We start from the raw sequence: 26,472 nt of genomic DNA, 5'->3' as shown, positions 1-26,472 counted from the left end.
TAGAAAGGAACAATTTCACATGGCATGACATGATTCAACCACAGTATATGATTTATTAGCACACGCGGTCCAACTGAAAAATAATTTAATAATACAAGGCACTGGCCTTGATCCAAGTACTCCATAATCACAGTGCAACTTTATAAAGAACATACATTTACAGTAGCTCATGCTCAGTGTTGCCAACAGTGGGTCTACCCTGAGATAATCCGGAACATATCCGATCCATATTTTAGCATTCCCCACTGTGGAACAAAATTTGTGCAGCTATAATTTATGTCGCCGGATACAGGACTTAAATGAACACATTCCTCTATGGTACACCAGATTGGATCCACGCAGGGCTTTTTTTCCCTTTTTTTTTTAACAAAACACAGCCAACCCAGTTAAGGGTGGTATTTCCCTTTAGATTTTTTGCTCTACTACAGTGTGTGGCATTGTCTCCAAACAAGGTATTCTGTCCTGGCACAGAGCGGACTGCACACCTGGGGGAAAAACAAGATGAAGGGCGGATGCCAACTCGGGTCTACCTGTGCCAGGAGGCCCTCTCACTAACAGGGTAGGGTGCCCGCTGAAGCACAGGTAAGCTGAGGCTCTTTCAGAGAGTCAGAGGTGAAAGTTCACTGTGAAGATCAGGCATTATACTTGCCATAATCGGGCTCTGATTTGACATGTGTATTTCCGGCTGTCAAGATACTGCTGTGTACAGTACATGATCTGATTGTAATGTTGTAGATTGTTCCACATACGATCGAAGCCGTGGGTTCTTTGGCATAGGAATGTTGTTGACTATAACAACAGGACAGCCATTCACTTTGAGGTGAATGGTAAATAAATGGCACACTATTTGTATAATGTAAAAAAAATGAAAATAAAAACTATCCATTTGTATGCCACTGGCCACCTCCAAATTGTTCTTAAATCAATAGATGGTTATATAATTTTTAATGTTAAGATGAATCATGTTTTATTATAACCAATTAAAAACAATACAGACTACTTTCATATCAAAGCAATAGCCCCGATTCCAGATAAGGTGTAACTTCGCTCAATCTAGGATAAGGTCTGTCACTAAACAACAAAATATATCAAGAGTGAAGAAGGAATGAAATGAAGCATTACAAAAATGCCTGATTTATAGTTGTACGATGGCTTCATGCACTGAAAATCGCCGATCTACAAGCTCACAATGTGTCGCAGATGTGATCGGCAACTTTCAACGTGCGACATATAGTGACAAGTATAACTCAGATTTTAGTGGAGTTTGGCGACGGTCGACGGCAGTTGGCATCCACAGGACAGAGAGGCACGTGACAGGCTCAGAGAGAAATAGTACCTTGAGGCGCTTTAGGATTAGAGGGCTTATTGAGGGCATGTTGCGCACGGTGATGGGCAACATCTGGGGTTCACAAAGCACAGGTGGCCAGCGGTGCAAAAAGGTCACAGGAGAAGGAGGCCAGGGAAAGGAGACAGGGAAGGGAACCAGAAGTGGGGGCAAAAGAAGGGAGGAAGGAGGGAGAAAAGAATAGAAAACAATAAAATGAGAGTGAAAAGCAAGGAAAATGGCAAGGCAACGGAGAGAAAGAGAGGAGGCTGAAGAAAGAAAAACACAAAGGGTTGCCAGTCCTGCAAACTAGAGGCTACAGTAGGTGATGTTGGCAAAAGGGGAGTGTTGACATACCCGCATACCCAACACCATTATTTCACAAGCATGTGAAAGTCATGCACATTTCTCATGTACAAGCCATCAGCCATAGGCTATTCATAATGGGCCTGCACATATTTCTTTATATATACTGTGTACATACATATATATCTATGTTTTAAAAAAATTGCACCAACTCATCAACAACACTCTGGGCCCCTAGATTGCAGCTGAGCAGAGACCAGGTTTGATTCAGTCTTGCCACAAAGAGAGTACAGTACAGCAGTAGCTACAGCACAGTACACATCCAGACTTACTGTGGCCAACTGTCCAACACAGGGCTGTACAATACGTCGCTTCTGTTGAGATGACCAGCATTGTCAGATACAAGTTAGAGAGAGAGGAAGGGTAAAGGTATGATCCCACTGACATCCCCATGTCCTAGTTGACACAGGCTACTGGAGAGAGCTGTGTGCAACTTGCCTACTTTTTACATAAAGTATATATTTCCATTTTGAATTTTGAACAAAAGGAAAATGCTTTTCCTCACTATGATCAATAGGATAATTATTATCCTACGTATATGACTTTAATCATTGACTTGTTTAACAGAGAAATACTGATTACATAGTTACATGATGAGGAAATATATACAGCATGTGATTTATGAGTAAAGGGGAGGAAATGGACTAAAAGTAGGCAAGTGTGCTGCTACAGTTGTATATAAGCCCACCATGTTCAGCGATCCACCACATCTGCCCCCATGCTGTAATATAGTGTGTTACCACTGACACCACCAGCTCAAAAGATCATCGCTCTATTGCTTAACCACATTCATTCTAGGGCGAAGATTCTGCAAAGAATAGCTGATGTACAAGCTCACAATGCATGCTTGTAGATGGGCCATTTTCGGTGAAGAGGTGGTGTATAAGAAAAGAGGAGAGGATCAGGTATAGAGCCACCCCAGTCAACAAATTATATAGGATTTAAGTGATTAAGTGAAACAACATTACCACTAGGTACCCAATGTCAAAGCTCTCGTCTTAACAAAAACAAACAGTGAAAGCCTGCTCTGTTTCTGTTCTCAAAGAGTCCCAGCTGAAGGTAAGGGGATGAAAGATGTCAGATTGTTTCGTTAGAAACCAAAACCTCCTCGCTGCGCTACTGTAGGTTGGGAGGCCAGTGACATTGATTGACTGGCTCTTTCTTGGAGGGGTGGGGGGGGTGGGTGGAGAGCAGAGGTTTGAGGAGCACCTGAGTATTTTGGAGCACTGTGTCTCTTTGCGGCACGACTGTGTGGAGACCACTTTCGAGGATACGGGGGTGTTTTAAGGGCACCCACAAACCTTCAACATCATCAGAGCCTGACTGGAGCGCAAGGCAGCCAGGGTTTTCAGAGGGAGTTCTTGCACAGAGACGCCCTGCATACCAGGTAAGGGGTCAGTTTTGAAACTCAATAACATTTTTACATTTACTCAACAGTGTTAATGGTGATTATGATTTAATCGAGTGTAATAGTGATCTACTGACGGGTCAGTCATGACTTGAGATCACTTTCGTCTTCAGAACATTTAAATCAACACAAAGGGTCAGCTACAAACACGCACGCAGATTGGCAGAAACACACAAAAACACACACATACACGCACACACACACTGCACTTCCCATACCAGTAGGAAAGATTGCAGATCCACAGCATTGTATACCCTCCACCCCCCCCCCCACACACACACACACACACGCGCGCACGCACACGCACACACCACCTTGTCTCCCCTAACACTGTCAACCCTGGTTGTTTTTAAATGTGCTCTATAAATAAAATTGACTTGACTAGCACCCGCATCTTCATCATGTGAACTTGAGTGGAACTGCCCACCAACAGGGGACCTCCCATGCAGATTGCTGCAGGAGACTCCAAGAACTGTATAAAAGTAATTAAACACACGCACATCAAGTGAGACGGGGCACCAGTGCAGATTGAAGAATTTAGAACAGCCCCAAAGCATACTGAGTTCCACTTCCGCTGAACTCCACATTCTGAACTACTATGTTTATCTAACCCAAAAGCATTTGGTGGCAGGAGATGCATATCAGAGCCTACAGAATTATCGACGACTTGTTTCAACATGGACTGTTATTTTACAGAGCTTTGATACAAAGTTTGACAGTGTAACAAACGTTTATGAAAACGTTGCTCTTAACATCTCCACAGCAGCCGTTAAATAGCTAGGAGTTCAGGTTACACTGGAAATGGACTTAGTTATCTGAAAAATCCCCCCAGTACACACAGGAGACTCTTATTCTTGGCACCCCCACATACAGGACCTTATCACATCTGAGTGTATGCTCCAGCAAGCAGCCTGTAATTGCCTTGTTTTCTCCCAAGCAGCCAAGCCCCAGAGACGCTGGGACGATCTGCATCACCCGGACGCCTGTTTGCATTTTATACATGTGCTACCTATCACAGAGTCGTTTGTCTAAAGCCCTGCTTCTTTTTTCTCCTGCTCCTCTTTCAAGTTCTCTCTCTATTCTCCTCTGTTATTACACTAGGTTCACCGCTGCCCATATGTCTGGACCTGTGAAAGATAAGTTCTTATATAGGAAAATACAGTATTATTCTGATGCCAGTTACCATCTATGAGGAGAAAGAAATGTCACACTTGAATAATACATTAAAAAACAGACTTCACAAATAAGATGAACGAGCAAGTTGGATGAATGTAGGATATCTTCTTACCCGGTGTGAATAGTCTCCACAGATGCCCTGGAGAAAACAGGAACACAGGAATGGATCATAGAAAATTATCTCCAGTAATTTCAGTAGTCAGGTCTCACACTATTCACCTCACCAGCCAAGGTTTGGTAAGATTTGGTTGGGGCTGTCTGTGGTTGGTTAAGTCTATAATCGCATTAATCAGGATATAAGTTTGAGTACAATCAGTGTAGTCTATCTTGATTTTATTGCAGAAATTGAATTGGCTGGTGAAATGCTATTTGCTTTAGTCAGTAAGTAAAATGTATGTGGTACACACTGCTTTTAACACAAAAATATAATAATAATAATAATAATAATAATAATATTATAAAAAACTCACCTTCTCGCCTTTGGGACCAGGTTCACCCTGGAAAGTAGGAGAAGAGGTGAGCAAATATAGGGTGATGAAAATACAGACATTCAGTATAGACGAATAGCAGACTTCATAAACTTACTGGGATTCCTTTTGGTCCACGGTGACCCTAAGACAATAAACAGTAGAACAATCAATCATTGATGGATGTATGCATACATAGAAGTTCAAAGATTTAAATTGAACAGGATTTCTAAACATGTATCCCGGTAAAGGTTATCAGATCAGTAAAGGACTGAATCTAATCTGATGACTTGCCAACTACATATGTCGATTCCACTCTAGTCAAAGCCACTCAATATGACTTCCCATCAGCTCCTGTCTAGCTAGCTGTCAGGGCCTGGTGACTGGTTGATTAATGGCCTCGGGGAAAGGGCCCAGTTGGACACATCCAGCACACCCCACGCCTGTGACCCCGCTGTCACAAGAGTGCCAAAGCTACTTTGTGAAGGGGACACCATCTCTATACATTTACCAGATGACCCCTCAAAGCCTTTTTCAATGCTCCTCGACATTCGTCAGGAAGGGGGTTCGAAAGGGGAGCTCATTATAGGGCCATTCATCAACATTCAACATTATTTCAACATTATCCAACCCCATTTGGCCTCCCGGATGGACGTGCCATTTGTGCTGGCCCAGAGATCCTCCCGCGTGTGCAGAGCTCCAATGAAGAGGAACCACTCCACACACACTCGGAGCTCAGCCACCACTCATAAAACGAACCCCTGCGTGATAGCCCCGCCTCCTCCAAGTCTGAGCAAGAGTAATGGTTTTCAAACAAAGGTACTAACCAGCGGGCATGATAAAAACCAGAGCATCAATGTCATAACGGCTTCCAAGCTGCTCTACGGACATCATCCAAGAAGAACACAGAGCTCCTTCTTTCTTTCTTTTTTAAAAATAAAATATATCTTTATTGAGGCTGTAAAAAAATCCAATAAGGATCTAAATCGGTGAGAGAAGTTGTCAATAAAACTATGATTCCAAGTCCCAGGTGAGGCATAGTAAGAGCCGTCCAGCGGTCAGATAGATGTGGTGGGGGCAGTAGCGTTTTAACAGTGGTGGTGACTCAAGCCGAAGGCGCGCTGGGAGCCTATGGGATTGATGGGAGCCAGTAAAGGTGTCTGGAGGAGAGGGGAATCCATCTCTTTTCTTTGGCTCTCCGGCAGAGAAGAAACGCGAGCATCACAAAGCCAGAGAGTCATTGTCAGATCATTGGTCACGGTATGAAATGGATGAATTTCAGAACTTAAACGTTGCTTTGTAAGGTGTCTCAGAAACAGTGTTCACAGCACGGACAATAAAACAAAACTGGGATTTGCCCATATCTTTTTTCTTTCAATGTAGAGGAAAATACATAAAGCATATGCATTCATGGTTCATGCATCTTAAGTCAGTGCAAAATCCCTTTGTGTCCATGTCAGTTATACTGCGTTTTACCTACTAACCCTGATTGAAACCCAGAGTGTGCATAACAGCTCCCATCAGACGCACCCTCTCTACTAAATATGGCCCGGAATTCTCCTTGTCACTATAGAACAGGAGGCCTACTGCTATCCCGTTACTCTGTACATAAATCAGCCCACTAGTCTGTTTTCCTAGTGAATTTGTGTGGCTACACTGAGGGCACAAAGTAAACAACCAGGTAATGCAATGCCATACTACCAAAAGAGAGCTCACACCGTTTTATATTTGCGTAAAGCTTTGTTTATGGTAATCGTATGTAATGCATCTAAAATACATATCCACTGGTCTGTTTCTACAGGGCCAAGCATTTATTGTGAAGAAACAAGATGTACAATATATATGCACAAAAACAAATGTGAAAAATCTCATGAGGCATTTGAGGAGCACTTACCATGTCTCCTTTCAATCCGTTCTGCCCCTGTATGAACATAACACAGTGAGTGCAGATGGACAAAAATAATCAAATTGATCCCAACAGTTACCTGGACTTGATTTCCTTGGGAAAACGTCTTAGGAATATCAATAACATGTTTAACTCCACCCTGTAATAACAGTAATGATGCTAATAGAGATTTTATTACAATAATGACCATAATCATTCTTAACTTAATTATGCTCATTACCATCATAAGGTGGCAGGTTCTGGGCACTAAAAAACACTAAATTGCGCAATTATTTCACATTTGTCAGGAAGTGGGTGGAAACTCACAGGCTTGCCGTCCAACCCGATTGGACCCTATAGGATAAAAGAAGAGAGCAATAGATTTAAAAGCATAATAATGGTTGATGCATTGCATAGCTAACATTATTACTGACCAATGTGACCACAGCTCTGTGGTGTGGACATTTTCAAGAGGCAGTAAAAGCATTTTCAAGTCACGTAACGGTAATGGGTTAGGAGCATCTGTGCTCCGAACTGGGTGAAAACAGGATGAGTGCAAGTGGTCAAGGGAACTACTGTACTATGTTGACCCATTAAGGGCTGAGGCCGATTCTTCAAAATCAGTTAATCTCACACTTTTTTTTTTTTTTAATGTAAAAAAAATAGCAATGTACAAGCTCGCTGTGAGCTTGTATATCTGCTATTTTTTGAATAGAAAACGCAAATAATCTAAAATGACACAGATGATTTCCCGGTATTATTAATGGGTGACTTTGAGTCAAGTATCCAGTGTTAGGTATATTCTGTAAGATGCATGATTCATTTCCATGATTGCAAAATCATGGAAATGAGGCCTACCTGAAACAACTACTGTTTGGCAGTAACACTTCAGTACATGGGACACTTACGTACTTAAGTCATTTACCGACACTTTTTTTGCTTATGAGGTCCACTTAGGTACTCAGAGCAAGTATTTGCTTAATATGGCCCCATTTAATAAAATCTTCATCTATAACGACTGACCACCACTTATAAAGGATAAACGGCCCAGCTTTGACTTACTGGAAAGCCTGGAAATCCTCTGGTTCCCGGCTGCCCCTAAAGAGAAACAGAAACAAAATCACGGTGTGTTTTTTTGACTTGTGGAGGACTGACGTGGAAATCTGCTGAAAGGAGGTCAGTGTACAAAGTCATGGCTCCATTCTCCCCCTCCTTCTGTGCAGAAAAGCTTTTGGGCAGTGTGCTGTAATTGACTTTGACAGCGGGAGTGATACCGTAGGCAATGGGGAGTAACTTCAGCGTGGGTTGTGAAGGGAGAACGAAAAAAATAAAACCCTTCCAAAGAGAGGAGTACCGCGGAACACGCTGAAACACAACACTGAATAGAGAGATCCACAAAGAGATTTCGCTCTTCCAATGTAATAAATACGGACTAGTATAAAGAACAAGGTCGAATAAGCTCAATTAACATACGCCGATAGCAATTAACATGTTTTCATCAGAGCCTGCAGGCTGGCTCTGATGAAAACGAGTTGGATTTTAGCTGTGCTTCAGGGACTGACTGGTAAAGGCCAATCTACATCCCAGGGGGAAAGAGTGAGGGGGGGGCAATAAAGACAAACAGGAAGAAAATTACAAGGAAGGGGTGAATGTGGCTAATGAAACAGATTGTACGTCTGCGACCAGAAGTACTTATATGCAGGCTTGCATGTTTTCTCTCCCGGGAGAATCTCGAGTCTGTTATGAAAAACATTGTAGAACATGGCTTTGTTGTATTTTACATTGGCCTTTACAAGGGACATGGGATATTGACAGCACGGAGCACGCTATGATAAACATATTTTGCAACATATAATCAATGTGGTTTGTAAAAGAAGAATTGTTTGAATGTCTTTGCCATTGGGTTGTTGTTTTTATAGACGTCTAACAAAAAAAATAATGGTAGGACAAGTCATCACTATCCATATGATTAGAGTGGTTTCAACCAACCAATATTTCCATCATTAGATGCTCAAAGTTCAAACTGCCGTTAGTGGGACAAAAACATCTAAAACTAGTCAGGGCTCTGGGCTTTGCCGGTGGGATAGGCCTACAAAACACAGTCACACTGGGCATACAGCCGGCGGAACTACATATACTCAGCCTGGTTTTCCTAAACATAACCTCAGTAAACTATGCCTAAACGTAAATGCTTAAATCTAATCTTATTCCTAACCTTAACCTCAGTAAAACGGTAAAACTGAATCTATGCCTAACCCTAAACTTATTCCTAAAAAAATCTCTCAGTAAGAAGAAAAGAAAAACAAATGTTTGTGTGTTTTAAGGCGAGCATTCCAGTTACCTGACCAGATATCTTGGGTGTAAGTGGAAAATTTGGTAGGCATTAGAAGAAAGGCCATGGGGTGACTTTGGGGTCCCCAAAATATGTAGACGCCATCCTTTGGGGAGCATGAAGGTGTAGAACCGATTCGAGCCAGTAGTTTTAGAGATACGTTATATGTAACCAAAGTGTTTGAGGCACTGAACACCTGACATTGCCGTCCTTAGAGCCCCACTGCTAGCAGGGGGAAAAACATTGTTTGGTTTGCAACCCATGCAGTTTTCCACTATAGTGGAAAACCTTTCTTGCAGAAGAAAACCCTGCACCACTGATCTTCCACTCTCTAAAAATGACAGTGTGGCAGCGCAGCCAAGCCCACCTGGCTAGCCTAAGCTGTCATTTCCTCTCTGCTTCTCCCAACCTATCTGCCAAATTAACTCCCTTGTTCCATCTCAGGTCAAGACCAACCTCTCATGTCAATCTCACCTGCTGTGGGAACCTATCTTTCAAGTACCTCATTCTGACTGGCCCTCTATGTTCAGAACCTGGCTCCTACTGCGCTTCACTTCCTCCCCAGCCTGCTATTCATTAGAAATGCCTATTACCCATTCAGGAAGAGTGGGCACACATGCGCATGCGCATGCGCATGCACACGCACACGCACACGCACACGCACACGCACACACACACACACACGCGCACACACACACACACACACACACACACACACACACACACACACACACACACACACACACACACACAGGTAGCCTATATATTGTAATAATCACCAATTTGAAAAACAGATGTCGGCTCCACTTAAGTGGCTAGACTATTGGCTGTGTATATTACTGTTCTGCAACCGACTGGAACAAAAGAGGAACTATGACTGAAGTGTCTTCAAAGAGATTTGAGAAAAGGGATATTGTGCAACACAGATTGACACACTATTGTTTTCATGCTGTTTGAAAAGAAGAGGAAAGATATAAAATGCACCAAAGCACGATTTGGTCCATTGATTTTTGTCTCACAGGCTTCAGGGCCATAATAGAAAAGACCTTATTATGGTCTCATGTCCGGTTAGATCACAATTTGTCACAATGTGACACATGAAGCTAGAAGATCGGCATTTCCTCCTATGACTTAAATGGTTAAAGAATCAGGCATGTTAAATGATCTATTTTACCACCAAAACAATTATCCAGCCCTCACCATTGTTAAGATATTCCCACAAAATATGCATTTACAGTAGCACTGTCCTAATTGTCTGGATCAGGGTACATTCACCTACAATCTAGGACAGTGACTGTTTGACTAACATTCTTAATCCTGGATCTCATATACTGTAACAAGAGCATGGACAGAATATTTCAACAATTGTCCAATCACAAGCTGTAAATAGCAAATCTGCAAGCTCGGCTATTTTCGGCATGCAACACCGTCGTACAACGTAGCATAAAACAGGCATGAGTCCCAGAAGCATTAAGCAGACATCTCCAGAAAGGCAGCAAATACAATGCTTAAGATTGCAGGCCCAAGTGTGCTGTGCAAGTGTTTAGAGCAGGGGTTTTCAACAGGTGGTCCGTGGACCATCGGTGGTCCCTGAAGTATTGCATTGTGGTCCCTGACCATTAATTTAGTAATGTAGGATTTGTTGATTTTTAATAATGTCATTCCTCTTTGAGAAACAGTGAACTGAATGACCCGGTGACCTATGATGACCGTCCATGTAGTCATTTGTTGGAGGTCAAGAAATTCAACAGAAAAAGGGAGTAAGAATCTCAAGAGGGGAAAGTGCAGCGGATTGTCTGGTTGAGTCATTATTATTAGGAAATTATTAGTAGTCAGTGGACAATTGGTTGAGAAACAGTGGGATGTATACATGGGATGCATAGCTAGTGTTACAAAAGCATTAATCTTAGCCCATATCCCTGCTCAACGCAACAGTGGTCTCCAGGTTGACTCTAGGTCAGGGTGGTGGTCCCTGGTTCACAATCAGTTGAAAACCCCTGGTTTAGAGATAAGACAGGAGTTTATTTGGTGTAAGGAGAGGTGAAGAGACTTACAGGAGGTCCTCTTGGACCAATAATGGACAGGCCTGGCTCCCCTGGTGCCCCCTAAGGACAGACAGAAAGATAAACAAATGACAGGGAGAAGATACAGTACAACAGAGGAAAGAGCAACAGAAAGAACAGCATTTTCTTTCCTGAAGAACCTCTACAGAAATGGAGCACTGTGACCAAATACATTCATACAATAGCAAAAGAGGGGTGTTGGGAGGTGGGGGCAAGTGCATAACATCAGTTAACATCTGTTAAACATGGGCCTACTGTATCTCTACCTCCAACACATGACTATATCCTCTAGGGCCAATCATGGGACAAGGTTAGCATGCATACGAGCATAATTGTTCTAATTTACTATCAATTTCAACCCAGCAAAAGGGGTCTGATTTCAGGCCTATACTTTATAACTTGAAAATGTGACTCAAAAGGTCAACAGCACTGCTGTGCAAACAGTGAGAGAGCCTCTGGGCTTCAGCTCTGGCACAAAACAGATGATTTGCACCATGTCAGCCCTGGTCCATGTACTATAGCACCACAGACCCTCCCAGCAAAATCCCACAAACCACTGGGCCAGACTGGTCCAGCTCAGGTTTCCAGCACTTTCTCTAATTAGCTTCTACTGTGCACAAATCCCAAGCCCCGCCAACAACCCCCGAAGGAAACCCTATCACAAGGACATCTTTGATGGCCAAGCCATCCATCAAAAACACAGGTGATTCTAAATGTTTCTGAATAAATGCCTACTTGGGGAGGGGAAGTATTTATTTTCACACTCTTGGTTAGATAGATTGATGGTGGATATATCACACAGGTCGCAGGGGCAAAAAATGCCAAAGGTAATGGTGAAAAAGAGGTTTCCCAGTCAGGTTCCAGGTTACAGTTACTTTCTTGATCATCTGACGCTGCCGTAAACAAGATGTGCAAAGATCTGCAGAGACCCTTGTACTGTACAGAAGGTGTTACATTACACTGCTTAAAATGAGCCAGTATATCAAAGCAGAAACAAGATCACTACTAAAACCAACAACATACATAAAATACATATAGTAGAAATAAGGGCTATGAAAAGTCTTTTCAGACTTAATTTCTCCCAAAATGAAATCTTCTCCAGCCCATAAAAAGCAGATTGGCCATCTGTTGTGGTTCATGCGCCTTTTCTGCTAAACCTATCCATCATTTCTTTCCGTTTTGACTCTCAGACTGGTTCTATTTGCCAGTCATTTGCCCCACAAGCCCAACCCACAAAACCCACAGAACCCATTTGTTTTAAAGTGAAATGTTCTGGAAAAACTCATCTTCACTGTTTCTTTTTGTGTCTCACTGTCTGTCTTAATTTTAGCGAAGATGCTTTCTTATGTGCTGCTGAACAGCAGCCAAGTCTTACTGTATTTCCTTATAGTCTCTCTCCTGGCAACCACAGTGCAAAACCAACCACAGGGGAGAAACCCCGGCTCCAATATTACCGTGTGCTTCCCTAAAACAACCGCTGCTTGAAGCAAATGGAAGCCGTTGGATTCTTTTGGATACAAATCTGTCAAGAGTTACCAAAAACGTACGCTACATCATCTGGATCTCCACTTAGCCATTCTGGTGGTCAGAACGCTATTTCTGTTTTCTCACTGGTCAATAAATGGCTCCTAGAGGCCAACAGAACAACTGTGTTGGCTGACTGACGCTTGGCTAGTAAGTTTCTTTGTTATTACAGTGTGACAGTGCAGAATGTGACGCATGTTTCCCGTTTCATCGCACATACATCCCAGCACGCTATAAATCACCTCACATTTGATGAAAAGTCAATCTGAAAAAGCTGCTGCTTCTGGCTTTGATACGAGCAAAAATATCGAAATGGATGAGATGATTGCTTTTGCAAATGTGGCGAGTCAGGATTCAGGAGGTCACAATAATGGCAGGCACAATTCTTCAGAGCATGATAGGGTGCCGTGTCTCCAAGCACGTCTTTGGGGTGCAAGTGAACACGTTGAAGCTTTTTGGAGATGGAAATATGATGGAACATTTGCACAACATACCTCACAATTCAGCCATCATTATATCAATCCTCTGATACTATGCACGTTCCCCTCGGGGAATCTTCTCGTGAACTCTGCTGTGGTCTCCATAAATGTCCTTCTACCTTCTCTGGGGAGTCTTAAATTAAAGCATTCAGACTCTGTGACAGATCTTTACTATTGTGTTTCATAATGTATAAAAGCTCAGGTAATCCAACCGGGCTGGGAAGCGGTTTGCAGAATGTGACCCTTATGCCCTTTTAAAAATACAGGCCCAGGTTCCCTGATATAAATCAATGCTACCTGTATACACTACACCGTGCACAAGTATGCACTGCTAACCACCAACACCGCCACCCACTAAGACAGAGATCTTAGCAATGTCTTGGGTGACACCCTATTTATACCACATTGAACCTTGACCTACTCATCCAACTACAGTATGTCCTATGTAAGAGTCTGTGACCATGACATGACCAAATACATTTTTCAAATCAAAACCTTGGAACTATGCAAACATGCATATAAGTTGTGATTTGTGTATATCTCCCCTGCCTTCTTCTCTATTATTCTGAAGATTATTCAACAGGTTCCTTGGATAATGGCAGACGCTCCTAAACTTACCTTCTCCCCTGCGTGTCCTTTTAAGCCCTGGAGTCAGTCACAGCAGACACAGTTGCATGCAACGAGGTGTGAAGTGAGGAGAGAAAGAGAGAGAGAGAGAGAGAGAGAGAGCGAGAGAGAGAGAGAGAGAGAGGAATTGGTGTTATAGACATGGAGAGGGTATGGGGCATGCATCGGTCTCAGTGTGGTCAATGGGAGACGTGGGCGCCGCTAACGGGAGATGTGTTGTTTCGAGACAGACATTTCATCCATAGACCGCAAGGGAAGTAAGGGATAAGCCATAAAAAAAAATCTAACTGCCTTTGAGGAGGTACTTGAGAAGTACATAATTCAACCCTGTTTGAAATAGTGAGTACTCTGCATTGGTCTCACAGCGGGAGCTAGACGGCGAAAAGCCTACCGTATTGGAGCGGGAGTGTTTTGAAAGCCAGCAAAGTATTGAGTCCAAAGTGGCAGCAGAAGAACGAGGATAAGTGAAAGTCCTCAGCTGAGAGATAGTGGTCAAATATTATCCATATGGTGTAGGGATATACTGTAACTGCCTTGAAGAATTGACATATACAACAGACACAAATCTTACTGAATGAGGCAATCTGTTTGCAATATAAGGGGAGGCTTTGGCTTGTCAGTAGAACAAAATGTGTTCTTTATATCTGTAAATGACAAATGCATGTTATCTCAAGAAAGCTGAATTGGCTAAACAAAAGTATGCAACCCTTTTTCCAAGATTCAAAGAAAAAGACAAATCAGTCATAAAGATTTATATACATATGTATTGAAGACTAATGCATAAAACAGATTATGTAAAAATGGGCTTACTGTAAATAGCTTTGTGAGACATTAGGCGTGCAAACACTAATAAATTACATGGAGAGGGAGACTGGAACTGGTAATGATAGTTTACAATCAAGCACAATGTGCTTGTTCTTCATGACTGAGAATATATAATAAAAGAAGTAATTTCAATAAGTTGGCATGTTTGCAGACAGCTAACATGAAAACATAAACTACAACATAATATGTGAATACAATTACATGTTTGCAGTTATGAATGTCCTAACTGCAGGTTAGTGCTGTATTTGCAAAGTTGTAGTGTCAGAACAAAACATTCCCATAATTTGCGATCCCTGCACCATTTATAAAAGGGGCACCAAAGGTGGAAATTATACAGTATAATATACATAATATACTGTACTGTACTATAATATAGTACAGTACAGTTTATATTAGACTCTTTGTGGGATTATAGGCCCTACTAATAGTAGTCGTGCATATACCTGTACTAATGGATTATTAAGAAAAGGGAATAGAATAGCATGGTGGCATGTCTTTTGGTTCCCTTTTTACTAAAGACAATGTCATCCTTTTCCTTTGAAGTCATGATACAGTCTATTCTTTATTAAGTCTTAAGCATTATGTATTTATTTACTGGAGTATTTGCTTATATGTGGATCTACAGTTTCTACAAGCTACACCTTCTGCACAATCCCAAATCACTCACCATTCTTCCTGGGATTCCCATACTTCCTTTGTCACCCTATTCAGCAACGCAAAGTCAAAAGGACAGTTAATAATAATAAAAAACTAACAAATTAACTCTTAAAGGGATACCATAACATTCCGAATTACAGTCTGTCACACTGTTTCTGTAAGCACTATTTAGTCACATTATGAGAAAAAAAAACTTCTGAAAACTGACCATTAGTCATATTTTAATTGGCACGTAAGCTTATTTGGAATTCATTCAACTATGATTCATTGAAGTAACAAAGCATTTCCCCCATACTGTGACATGCTTTTTAATTGTCATGACTAGAATTCTAAAAGCCATGGTATCCATTTAAGGACCAACAAAACTAATACAATGGGTTAACTTTGCCACCTATACAAAGCTGAACCAGTCTACCATGCCAACATGCCTAATGTTGAAATGAGACTACAGCCATTACACAGTGATAGGACTAACTACTTTGATGCAGCCATGCCCAATAATATTGGTTTGCTTAAGAACAAAGTTCTTATATACTGAAATAACTTGAATCATAGAAGTTGCCTGAAATGAAGATTGCAAGCTGACCACACCTTGTCTGTACAGTTTTGATCACCATCTGCAAAGTCGATATTATTCCTAAGAGGTCATGAGGGTTTGAAACAGTGGAGGCTGCGGTACGTACAGTATGAGACTCCAGTTTGGGACATGTTTTAAAAGCCAAACAACAACAAACAACAGCATCAGCCAATCGCATAGCATTCCCAAATGACCTGCCTTCTCCCTCGAGGCTTGCACGTCGTCTGGCCCTGCATATCGACTTCTTTCACACCATCCCAAACAACCATAAACTCACGTCACACTGAAATGACTTATCACATGAAGGTGCTCATTCCTGGAGCCCTTTAATATGACCGGGCCGCCCGCGGCCCCAATAGCAGGCCTGCCCAGGGATGGGGGAGTTGGCTGGTGATGACAGCTGTTTGACGACTCACTCTTGTGACACGTCATGGAAAAGAACGGGCCTAGGAGTTTTTGGAGGGGGTAGTATAGGGTGGTTGGAGTTGGAGCCATCACAGGAGCAGAGCTGGCTGTTGTGCTACTGTAGCTACAGTAGTAGACCTACACGTTGGGCCAGGCTCCATAAACTATTGCAATGTTACCTCATGCTAGGACATTTACAACTTTGAGCAGATGTCTGAGACAGGCTTATTATGAAACTCTAACTCTCTGATCATTAACCACACGAATCCAATTCTGGGGCATGCCATAATACCAGTAGGCAAACATTTCGCAGTATAGCAGATCTACAAGCTCACAACGTGATGCATAGCGGTGTGTTGTGAGCTTGTAGATCAGCTATTATCGCTATTTGTCGTACAATGAAGTATACTGTAGGATTCAAGTGGTTAATACTGAAAAATATTAATTGATTCTCTCCTGAAAAACGTATACTTGCGGTATAATATTGAAGCCAAACCAGATGGTGTGTGTCACCAATAAGTGAGAGACATTTAAAAATAACTTCATGCTGTACTACTGTCTCCAGAGACTGAAGTGGGGCTCTTTAAATCTCTGTCCAAGGTCCTGATTTGAGCCAAGGTTTTAGAACAACACTACCAATACCACAAGATTGTTTTCATTCAGAGTCGGGGGCTATATGAAGTGCCTAAAAGACCCACAGTGGTTATTTTCTATAACCACAAAATATAACCTTCACTAAAGTTGGTTTTCCACCCATTGGGTGAATTGTGTGCTCTCAAAGCTCACACAGCCAAGCAGCCAAGTCTGTTTTTGTGTTACACAACATTCCGGGAGATCGCAGACAGAAACCTGATAACTCCCCACACAATTCCACTCCATGTGTCACTTAACTGCCGCTATTGTTTAGGTCTTTCTCCTTAAAAAGATAAGGGTTACTTTACCGTTTACCCCCACTTTACACACACACACACACACACACACACACACACACACACACACACACACACACACACACACACACACACACACACACACACACACACACACACACACACACACAATTGAGCTCTCTTGTGTCACTCTCTTTTTGTATTACCTATCACTCTCTAGTCTGGTTTTCAGAGTTATTGGGGCTTCAGTAGTCTCAAATTCACTGGTGTCTGACCACACAGCTGACCACCCATTTTCACACATATAAAACACAGATATACGCGCACGCCTACAGCTGACAAACGCAACCCACACACGTACTGTATGCTCCACTCCAGTCAGAAGGATTTATGCAGGCCCTTAGCAGTGCAGCGTTAAGGCCTCTCAGGCGTATTTACAGCAGTAATGAGACTCAGCTGGATCTTAGGCTCCTGTCAAACACACACACGCACGCACTCGCAGACACACACACACACACACACACACACACACACACACACTCGCGCACACACACGTCTGAATTACTATACTTAAGAGGACATCAACATTTCAGGACGACAATTAAAACCATTATTTTGCCATTTTAACTCTAAGCCTAAAGCCTGCATTATATTCAGCTGCAGTGTTTCGCCCCTAACCCCTAAATAACGAACAAAATGCAGTCTGACCCTAACTCCAACCTGAGTCTTCAACTAATCGTAACCCTAATAATTCTCCAGTGAGGACCAGGAAATGTGTGCTAATTTGCCCCTCACAATTATAGTAATACAAGTACACTCACTCACACACACACACACACACACACACACACACACACACACACACACACACACACACACACACACACACACACACACACACACACACACACACACACACACACACACACACACACACACACACACACACACACACACACACACACACACACACACACACACACACACACACACACCTGCTGCAGAAGCTCCCACTCAACACTAAAGCTACTACTGGTAAAATATACACACAATCATATGGCTTTTGCTTCTATATACATTCATGACAGGGCATTGCTAAATGAAAATCCCTGCAGGGCTTAGGGCACAGCAGTTTCAATAAAGTTATAGCATGATGATACATTAATGTCTTTTATGGTTGTAGCCCGGTTATGGTTCTTATTTTTGGGCTGTAAGACAGCCCAGAGCTTAATTGTCCGTATCCATATGTAGTTTGAAATGTACAGTATGTGGAGATTTTGGAGAATTATGTGGCAAAGACACTGTATATTATATGTGTGTATGTGTGTGTGTGTGTGTGTGTGTGTGTGTGTGTGTGTGTGTGTGTGTGTGTATGCATGCGTGTGTGCGTGTGTGTGTGTGTGTGTGTGTGTGTGTGTGTGTGTGTGTGTGTGTGTGTGTGTGTGTGTGTATGCGTGTGTGTGTGCGTGCGTGCGGCCGCCTGCGTATTTGTGTGCTGTGTAAGACGAAGAGGGAACAACGTGCTTACAATCCATCCATCATCACTCAAATTTTTTGCTGAAAAATCTACTATAACCACATTCTATGGAAACACTGCATACTGATTTAAAAGCAGACAGTTCCGCTTCCAAAACCACATCCTTCCCCTTCATTTACTCAAGGACCACTTGTGACTTCATTTCCAGCTTGCTGACAGGTATAATCAATCACAAAGTCTGGTAAAGAATCTCGTCCTATCTTTGACAAAAGGTGCTAGTTAGATAATCTGCTGTGAGAAACCCGTGTCCTGCCTCTGCTGACTGTTTCATAAGTCTGTTTCATAATCGAGCTAGTCAGTAACGGAGATGGGGGGTGGGGTGAGTGGGGTGGCTGCAAACTCATGTCAAAGATCTGATATTAGACGGTCTCCTGTTGCCATGCTGTGATGGAGACCAGGTGGGGTTTGGCCTGGGTCCATGGTTGTTAAGACATGTTAGAGAGATGGCTGGCTGATCAGGGGGGGAGCTGTTAGGCCAATAGACACAGGGGAGGTGAGGTTTATACCAAACAGACTGCAATGATCATGAAAAATCATGTTCATTTGCAAACTGCTTTGTATGCACACTAATTGTCTGTTGCATTGATGTCTCTGAGATCTACTGAGAAGCTGTCATATATTTAAACTAAGTAATACATCTAGCTACAAACTAATCAAACCGGCAACTGATATTTTAATTCCAATCGTGATCAAGTTAAATCTCTTATCATATATATAACTTGTATCTCTTATTAATAGTACAGTTATAGCACAGTACATATATCGATTTGAGAGTGTACAAAGGGTCCATTTGCTTACATTTTTGCACCCAGCACAGAAATGTGAGCTTCTCGGTAGAATGAAGAAAGATCAATACTGGACAATACTTCACACAGGCAACCAGTGTAGAAAGATCAATACTGGACAATACTTCACACAGGCAACCAGACGGAGATACAGATCAATACTGGACAATACTTCACACAGGCAACCAGACGGAGGTACAGAAAGGACACAAGTTAAAAGACAGTTACCGGAAAGCCGCTTCGTCCAGGAGGACCCTGAAAAAAGGGTGAGAGAAGATGGGTACAAAAAAGAGAGAGTAAATGTATTATAGAGAGAGTCTATATCATAAAAGGTAAAGAACAAATCACTGAGCCAGGCCAGAATAAAATAGTGTTGATAAGCATTACTGAAACCACAATGTCATGCCTAATAATAGTAAAGGTTTTGACTTAAATTGTACAGTATGTGTACATTTTTATTTTGACCTTTGATGGTTCAGCAAAAACAGGCAGACAAAAAAAGAGACAACACAGCATTCCATGACTGAAGAAAAACATACATGAGAAAGTAGCTACTTGAAGTGATTGATTTTAGTTGAATGCTAACTATGGCTAATGCAATCACATGCCTCTTTAAATCGAGGTCAAATGCTATAAAGAAAAGGAAAAGTACATATCAGAAAGTACATATCAACAAATAAGATTTTCATGAACATTACAGATGAAGATTACAGATTACATTTCTATCAGTATAGAAACATGCAAAGATTTTTGTGAAAGTGCATGCCACAGTATGCATTTTTAAACTATCTTAACTACAGACTAACGCCTGATTTATTCTCTGTTGTGCTCCAGTATCTGCACCAAAAATAGCAAATCTTCAAGGTCACAATGGGTTGCAATGTGTTGGTTATTTTCGGTGCATGACAATGCACAACCAAGTATAACTCAGGCTTAAACTCTCTTCTGCACCTGCACGACTGACCATGAACTTCCGAACACTGAACTCACTCTCTCTTAAGTGAAAGCCGAAATAAGGGCATTTCTGCTCAGTGACTTCCACAACAAACAAAGGCAGAGGGGTACAATGTCAGTGAGTACAATAATACTCAATTACGGACGTCTTCAAGAAGTGGGGCCACATTGTCAATGTCAAGTGTGCTTTGTGTTCTCCATGGTAGCAGAAAACAAATAAATGGTTCTTTTGTAAGTAAGCCTTTGGCAAAGGATGTTCAACTAATTGCCTGTAAGATTAAACAGGAACTCTTGACATTTTCTAAAAGGCAACTGTACCTAGACACACTGGCTGTTTACTAAGAAGTATGATCATTCTTTTGGAGTTCCTGGACTTGAATGTTGGCATTTCATCGCTATTCCTCCCTGAGGAGTCCTGAGAGACTTTGTTAGACCATCCCAATGTGTGTCTGTGTGTGTGGGTGAGTTCTGGCCGACAGCGAGAGAGGGGAAGTCATTATTCTTACTTCAATTATCCTAGAGGGAAGAGACATTAACACGCCTTTCATTTCTCATTGCGCTTTGATTCTGACAAAATGAATTAAATTAAGTAACAGCAACAAAAGCTACCAGCAAAACTACAGTAGGACCATATTTTGATGATATATTGCCTCTATGTAATAGGTCTTTCTGAGGAATCATTAAATTATCTACAATGCTTAGGAGTATAAGCTATACAGTAAGGACAAAATGAAGTATGTACCGTAGCCTACAGTAGGAAGCCAAACATAAATATGTTTTACTCTTATAACTGTAACTTTTTGAAAAATGTGATGTCATATCACCTAGCCCTAATGTCCAGTGCATACTCTAGAGTCTACGTGCTGTATACAGTAAGCAGCCCATCTATTGAATGTGACATGCTCTGCCAGACACTTAAAACAACAAGTGAGACCAGTGACTAGTGTTTGGTCAGAAGATGAGATTGACTAAAGCACCTTACGCGTACACGGCACCGGCAGTAAGAGGGCAGTGGTGAGGTGCAGCGCCAGGTGCCGAGTGAGACACATGGGTGCCTGCCCATAAGCTACGGGGCCTCCAGGGGCCGTCTGCAGGGGTCAGGGGTTCCCTACCGCCGGAAGGAACTCTTCATTGGAATTACGCGGTAGCCCTGCAACATGTGGCTCCCATTTGGCAAAGTGCCGCTGAATGAATGAGAAAGGGGGTGGGATGTATTTGGCTATCATGCGGGTGATCTACAGTCTCCTGGGTTTTCTGGAGCCTCTAAGGAACTAGTTGGGATGTGTGGGAGAAAGGCCCGACTTAGCTGTACTCTGATTGGTGTTATTTTACCCAGAAACTGACATCAGAGCAATGTGAGGTGATGGCTAACTGACTATGAAAACGCATTGGCAATTAATCTTTAATAAACATGCCCTCCATTTTCACCCATGATGGTGTTAAATGGTGGCTTACTGTGTTTGTTGAGATTGTGATTGACAGCTTTTGAAGGCGCCAATTTGGCAGCACTGTTCCGTTTTATTAGCGTTGGAGGGTGTTTTCCCATCACACTTGATTGTTTTAGAGTGTGTTAAACGCACACGGCCAGAGCGAGGGCAGAGGGCCAAGCCCCTGTGATGTGACCTATGAAGAATGATAATGTTATTGTGTGTTCGACAGCGCACGGTTTTCAGGAGAGCAGGAAAGGACTAATTTCACGTCATTTTACACTTGGAATCACTCGGGTAATTGTGTTAGCTTAAGCTTCTTATGTAAATAGATTCCTGGAATTATGTATACAAATTGTCTTGTCAGAACTTCCCACCCTTGTCAAAGTGCACATTCATTCCAGTGTGTTAGAAGACATATTTATGGAACATAGATTTAAAAAACAACAACTAAACTATCTATTTAAAGTTGATATATGAGACTAACATACTATAGTTTACTTGATTTATTCATAAGATGGTTTACTACTTTGGCTTGGTGAAGCTGGCTAGTCCAAAGCTTAATTAAAAATCTGCCTAAAAAGGATGAATAACATTTTAGATTTGTAATATTCAAACAGCTTGACAGACATTACGTTTTGATCACAAAATAGGCACTGTATAATTCTATTGTAACTTTAGTTGTTTTATCAAACCATCTAACTTGCTGTAATTAATCCTCTTAGTTGACCTACAACGACCCAAATGGATTCCTACAGAAGCCCTTGTGGTACACACCCAGCCTGTCTACCCTGTCAGTCTCTGGCTATCCCTGGCTCTACCACTTCCATCCTTCCCCCTGGCTGTCCCAGTACAATCCATCATTGCCACGGCCCTAAGTTACGCGGTGACCTTCACCCTTGCTCAGTGCCAGGACGCAGCTGTCACAGCTGTGAGCAATTTTAGCACCAACAAGTTGCATACATCCCTCTTTAAGACACCAAAGGCAAAGACTGGCCTTACAGGTTAGCCTTGATACGCAACTGATAGGATGAGATACCACATCATAGGGATTTGGCATAAGGCAGACTAGGCAATTGGGCCCTATTTTCGTCAGTGCTAAACTCCGTATCCCTAAACTTCTTTGCATTTTTTTTACTATTTAGAAAAACATTTGAAAATTGTTCAACTAGCCGATCTACATCGACACAAACTAGTCCAAAAAAAGACAAAAAAGTTTAGGGATGAAAGAATCTTGTAAAAATCTGCGTTTAATACTGAGAATTTAACTGTGCAGGAGAGACGTTTAATCTGAGTATATTTTGGAGTTTACAGTTTACAGCTCCTGTGGTGTTGGAAGTGTACGAAAATGGAAAACGCGCCTCGTTGTCTGACATCATGTACCTTGGATATCTCCTCTATGAAATCACCCATCATACTTTCCAGGGAGGGACGTTTGGCTGAGGTGTGGATTAACGACTACAAATACGGCATTCATACTCAATGAGCCTTTAGGACACTGTAATGAATGCATAATAGCAGTAGTTTAAGCACTAAATGTCTCATTTTCAACTGTGATAGAGTAGTTCTTAAAAAGTCTGAAATAAAGGTTGTGCGGCTATGTGGAAGTGTAATATAACATTATGACCACTTAATGAGTATGAATGGGCCCTGTGCACACGTCACACACTCAGATTCAAGGCACGGTAAGACGCAGGTATCAACCAACCTGAATACTCAACCTCAGAGAAAGTGCCTCCACACCAAAATGCATAAAGAAAACAGTCACTTTACCACAATCGGGTCACACAAGGCTTCTCATCTACTTACTGGAGGTCCTGAAAGAGAAAGAGAAAGAGAGAGAAAAAAAGACTGTTTAGTTTTTCTGTGATTTAAAAAACAATTTACCTTAAGGATAGGCATTGAGAGTTTCAAACAATCTGCATTCAATTTGTTCAGAATACAGTCAGTATTTCACCCATGCAAACTTCCCGTTTTTGACCGATTCATAGTAGAGTAAATTCAAATTGAGCATGTCTTGAGAACATTCTAACATTTACAAACAGGGGATTATAAAAGTGTTATGTCTGATTCAGCAAGACCTACAAAACTGGTGAGGAAAAGTGCTTTGAAATATAAGTCTTTGGCATCACCTGTTATAGTCTCACTGATGCATTCAGTCTGTCTGTTGCCTTAATACTGTAGTTGTGTAGTACTTGGTGTACTGCAGGAGCTAATTCCACGCATAAAGCCAAGTGGTGCTTTCGAATGTCGCGTCATGTCATTGAAGCACAAACCAATGTATCAATTTCAGAGGACTTGCCCTTAATGCAGTCAATCATCATACAGTACATCTGACAAATACTGTCAGTCATCCTCGCCTTGTTGAAAACCTTTCATGACCCTGGCTACACTGACAGATATTCTGCCTAACGATCAATCCTTGGATTGATTGATGAGAGAAGGCAGGAGATGGAGAGCAAGTAAGAGAGAAGGACATGGCGTGTGCCAGGGAGGTGCTGTCTGACAATACAATGCGCAGCCTGTGCCAGAGATGAACAGGGTCGTTCCTTTAAGCACTTCTTCCATGCCCAGTCACAGATTAATTCAAGGCATCTGGCCAAAGCGGTGAGACGTTTTTCCATTCAGGGATAAACTCTAACTCTCAGTAAGAATATCTTAAACTACTCTTATATTGAACTCGATGAACTCAAATGTTAAAATAATTATTGCATTATTGCAGGTCCAAATGGGCTTAAATTGGAAATGTATTGTTTATTATCTTTAGAGTCGGGTTATTCAAGGCTCCATAGAGAGAGACCAGATCAAAAGGCTGCCCTGCTGGGTAATACCAGGTTTTAAAATGATCATCAAAAACATATGGGAGGGACACATTGAGGCAGGGCTACACACTCAAACTCAGACTGCTCAGGTAGGCTTTTCACCCAAAAAGGGAACTAAATATTGCTTCCATGACGCTTTCACAAGTATAATCAGAAAGCACAGAGTCATCCGACAAAATCAATTACCGATGATTCGTGACAGAGGCGGGGGTAGGGGGCAACTAAATATGCCATTACGTCAATCACAATGAGGCGAGGAAAACCACTAATGACAAATCACTTCCATGAAATGTCAACACAAATCCCCTGCATTATCTTCTAAACAGGCTTATTTTGTCTGCTCCTCAAGGTTTGGTCTGTCCCCGATGAAAGTCCCGCTGTCAGATCAATTTGTTCTGCCTTTAAATGAAAACCAGTTGGCACCGAGAAACGAGACAGTTTGAGAAATACTAAGAGGAGGTTATACAGACAGTTTGAAATAGAAAAGAGCGCAATTTTTTTTTATCATTTTCCTGCTAAATTGACTGGAGCCAGACGTGCAGACTAGCACTTGGTAAGGAGGAGACAGAAATAGGGCACTAGGGACACCAAGCGCCTTAATACGGTGCAACACTGTAACACAGGACGCCTAAGTCAAATTGTCTGTCATAAATCCTGCTTTAAAAGCACTCAGAGATTAAGAAATGTATGGTGTTTCAAAAAGAGACAGCCAACCATAAATCAATAACTTGACGAAGTGAGCATAAAGTAAAGGTCAGTGGTCACTACTGCAACCTGGTGAAATAGTCTGACATGAAGGATAACATTCAGGGGTTAAAGCATGATGCGGTCGGTGGTGACAAATATTGCCCCTTTTGGACCAGGCATTTTTCTTTCCTTTCCCGCTTTTTTTTGGCTGTGTTTTTCTAGTAACTTGAGATGGCATTTTTCTCAGGTTTTGCTGACTGAATTTTTTTTTCTCCTTTTTGTTCACGCAGACTTGAGTGCAAGTAACCGTCCAAACCAAAAGTGGGTGCTGAAACCCTCAGGTAATGGTGGGTTGCAGAAGAATGAATGGCTGCAGTACAGCATGTGGCATTCCTGGCAGAGATGTCTCACTGTGACTTCATCACAGAATGCAAGACTTAAATAGGCTTTAAATGAAAAAATCTGAAATGTGACAGATACAGTATATCACCACCAGAGAGCATCTATCAAAACAGCACAGTACGGTTAAGTACAGAACAGTATACTAGCCTACATATACAGACAGCTACACATAAAACAACCCACTAGGGAGAGTGGCGTGCAACCTGAAATCTTTCCCTTCTCCTGTGTAGTTACAGAAGGACGGTGCATGTTGTAACACACGGGCAGGTTTCATTCATCCTACTGTACCTGGATGCCCGCGACCTCTCTTTCCTCTCGACCCAGGACGCCCTGGTTGAGACACAACCATCAGGTAAACATTAGTCACTGGCTAAAGCATTATCCCTTTACAGTAATACTTAACTTTGATAGAACCTTGAGATAAATAGCTGAATAGGCATTTTATATCTCAAAATTAAAGCACACTTTTAGCACATAGCCTAAACACAAAATGGATTCCAGCAATATATATGAGCCTCTACTTATCACTCAAGGAGCACAAGAAACACATAAAGAAGACTGACAATACCGTATTAAGCCTTAGATGTATATCATGCCCAGGTAAGTAGTATACAACACAAGGTTCTACCAAACTTTGTCACTTTAAACCAGAAATGGCCTATACTGTCATACTATACTATACTGTCCAGCATCATGGCATTGCAGATGTATACAATAAACAAAATCTGCAATTTCCTAAGCTTAGAAGGTATCAGGATATTTCATGATTTTAAGCCACTCCTGCACTAACCCACTCACTGTCTAGCCACACAAGCAGCTCATATCTAAAAAAAATAAAGCAATGCATTTGCAA

General features: G+C 41.8%; 2 protein-coding genes across 19 annotated transcripts in view; both read right to left on the bottom strand.

Moving 5' to 3' along the window:
- col13a1 (collagen, type XIII, alpha 1) overlaps positions 1–19,576 on the bottom strand; it is a 55,051-nt gene extending 35,475 nt beyond the window's left edge. For 12 of the 18 annotated variants that reach the window (XM_080782551.1, XM_080782567.1, XM_080782552.1 and 9 more), the window contains exons 1-12: positions 19,556–19,576; positions 15,144–15,179; positions 13,643–13,669; positions 11,013–11,063; positions 7,689–7,724; positions 6,954–6,980; positions 6,636–6,662; positions 4,860–4,886; positions 4,745–4,771; positions 4,387–4,413; positions 2,992–3,066; positions 1,337–1,399 (exon numbers count right to left, since the gene is read on the bottom strand). In XM_080782551.1, the coding sequence (XP_080638677.1) occupies positions 1,337–1,399; positions 2,992–3,066; positions 4,387–4,413; positions 4,745–4,771; positions 4,860–4,886; positions 6,636–6,662; positions 6,954–6,980; positions 7,689–7,724; positions 11,013–11,063; positions 13,643–13,669; positions 15,144–15,164 (408 nt within the window). In that variant the 5' untranslated portion in view covers positions 15,165–15,179; positions 19,556–19,576. Of the gene's footprint in view, positions 1–1,336; positions 1,400–1,962; positions 2,005–2,991; positions 3,067–4,386; positions 4,414–4,744; positions 4,772–4,859; positions 4,887–6,635; positions 6,663–6,953; positions 6,981–7,688; positions 7,725–11,012; positions 11,064–13,642; positions 13,670–15,143; positions 15,180–19,555 lie in introns of all 18 variants that reach the window. The other 6 variants (XM_080782566.1, XM_080782559.1, XM_080782568.1 and 3 more) reach the window with 3 other exon arrangements.
- The window catches only part of LOC308328809 (uncharacterized protein), a gene marked incomplete at its 3' end in the record, with an annotated part of 44,263 nt that continues 37,342 nt past the window's right edge, over positions 19,552–26,472 (bottom strand). The window contains exons 4-6 of the mRNA XM_080782919.1: positions 25,908–25,949; positions 23,518–23,525; positions 19,552–19,582 (exon numbers count right to left, since the gene is read on the bottom strand). Coding sequence (XP_080639045.1) covers positions 19,552–19,582; positions 23,518–23,525; positions 25,908–25,949 — 81 coding nt within the window. The remainder of the gene's footprint in view (positions 19,583–23,517; positions 23,526–25,907; positions 25,950–26,472) is intronic.

The sequence above is a fragment of the Protomyctophum bolini genome (assembly GCF_963924005.1).
Source record: "Protomyctophum bolini genome assembly, chromosome: 14".
In the NCBI taxonomy this organism is placed as follows: Eukaryota; Metazoa; Chordata; class Actinopteri; order Myctophiformes; family Myctophidae; genus Protomyctophum; species Protomyctophum bolini.
The sequence above is the reverse complement of the archived record's forward strand: the minus strand, read 5'-3'. Positions and strand labels throughout refer to the sequence as shown.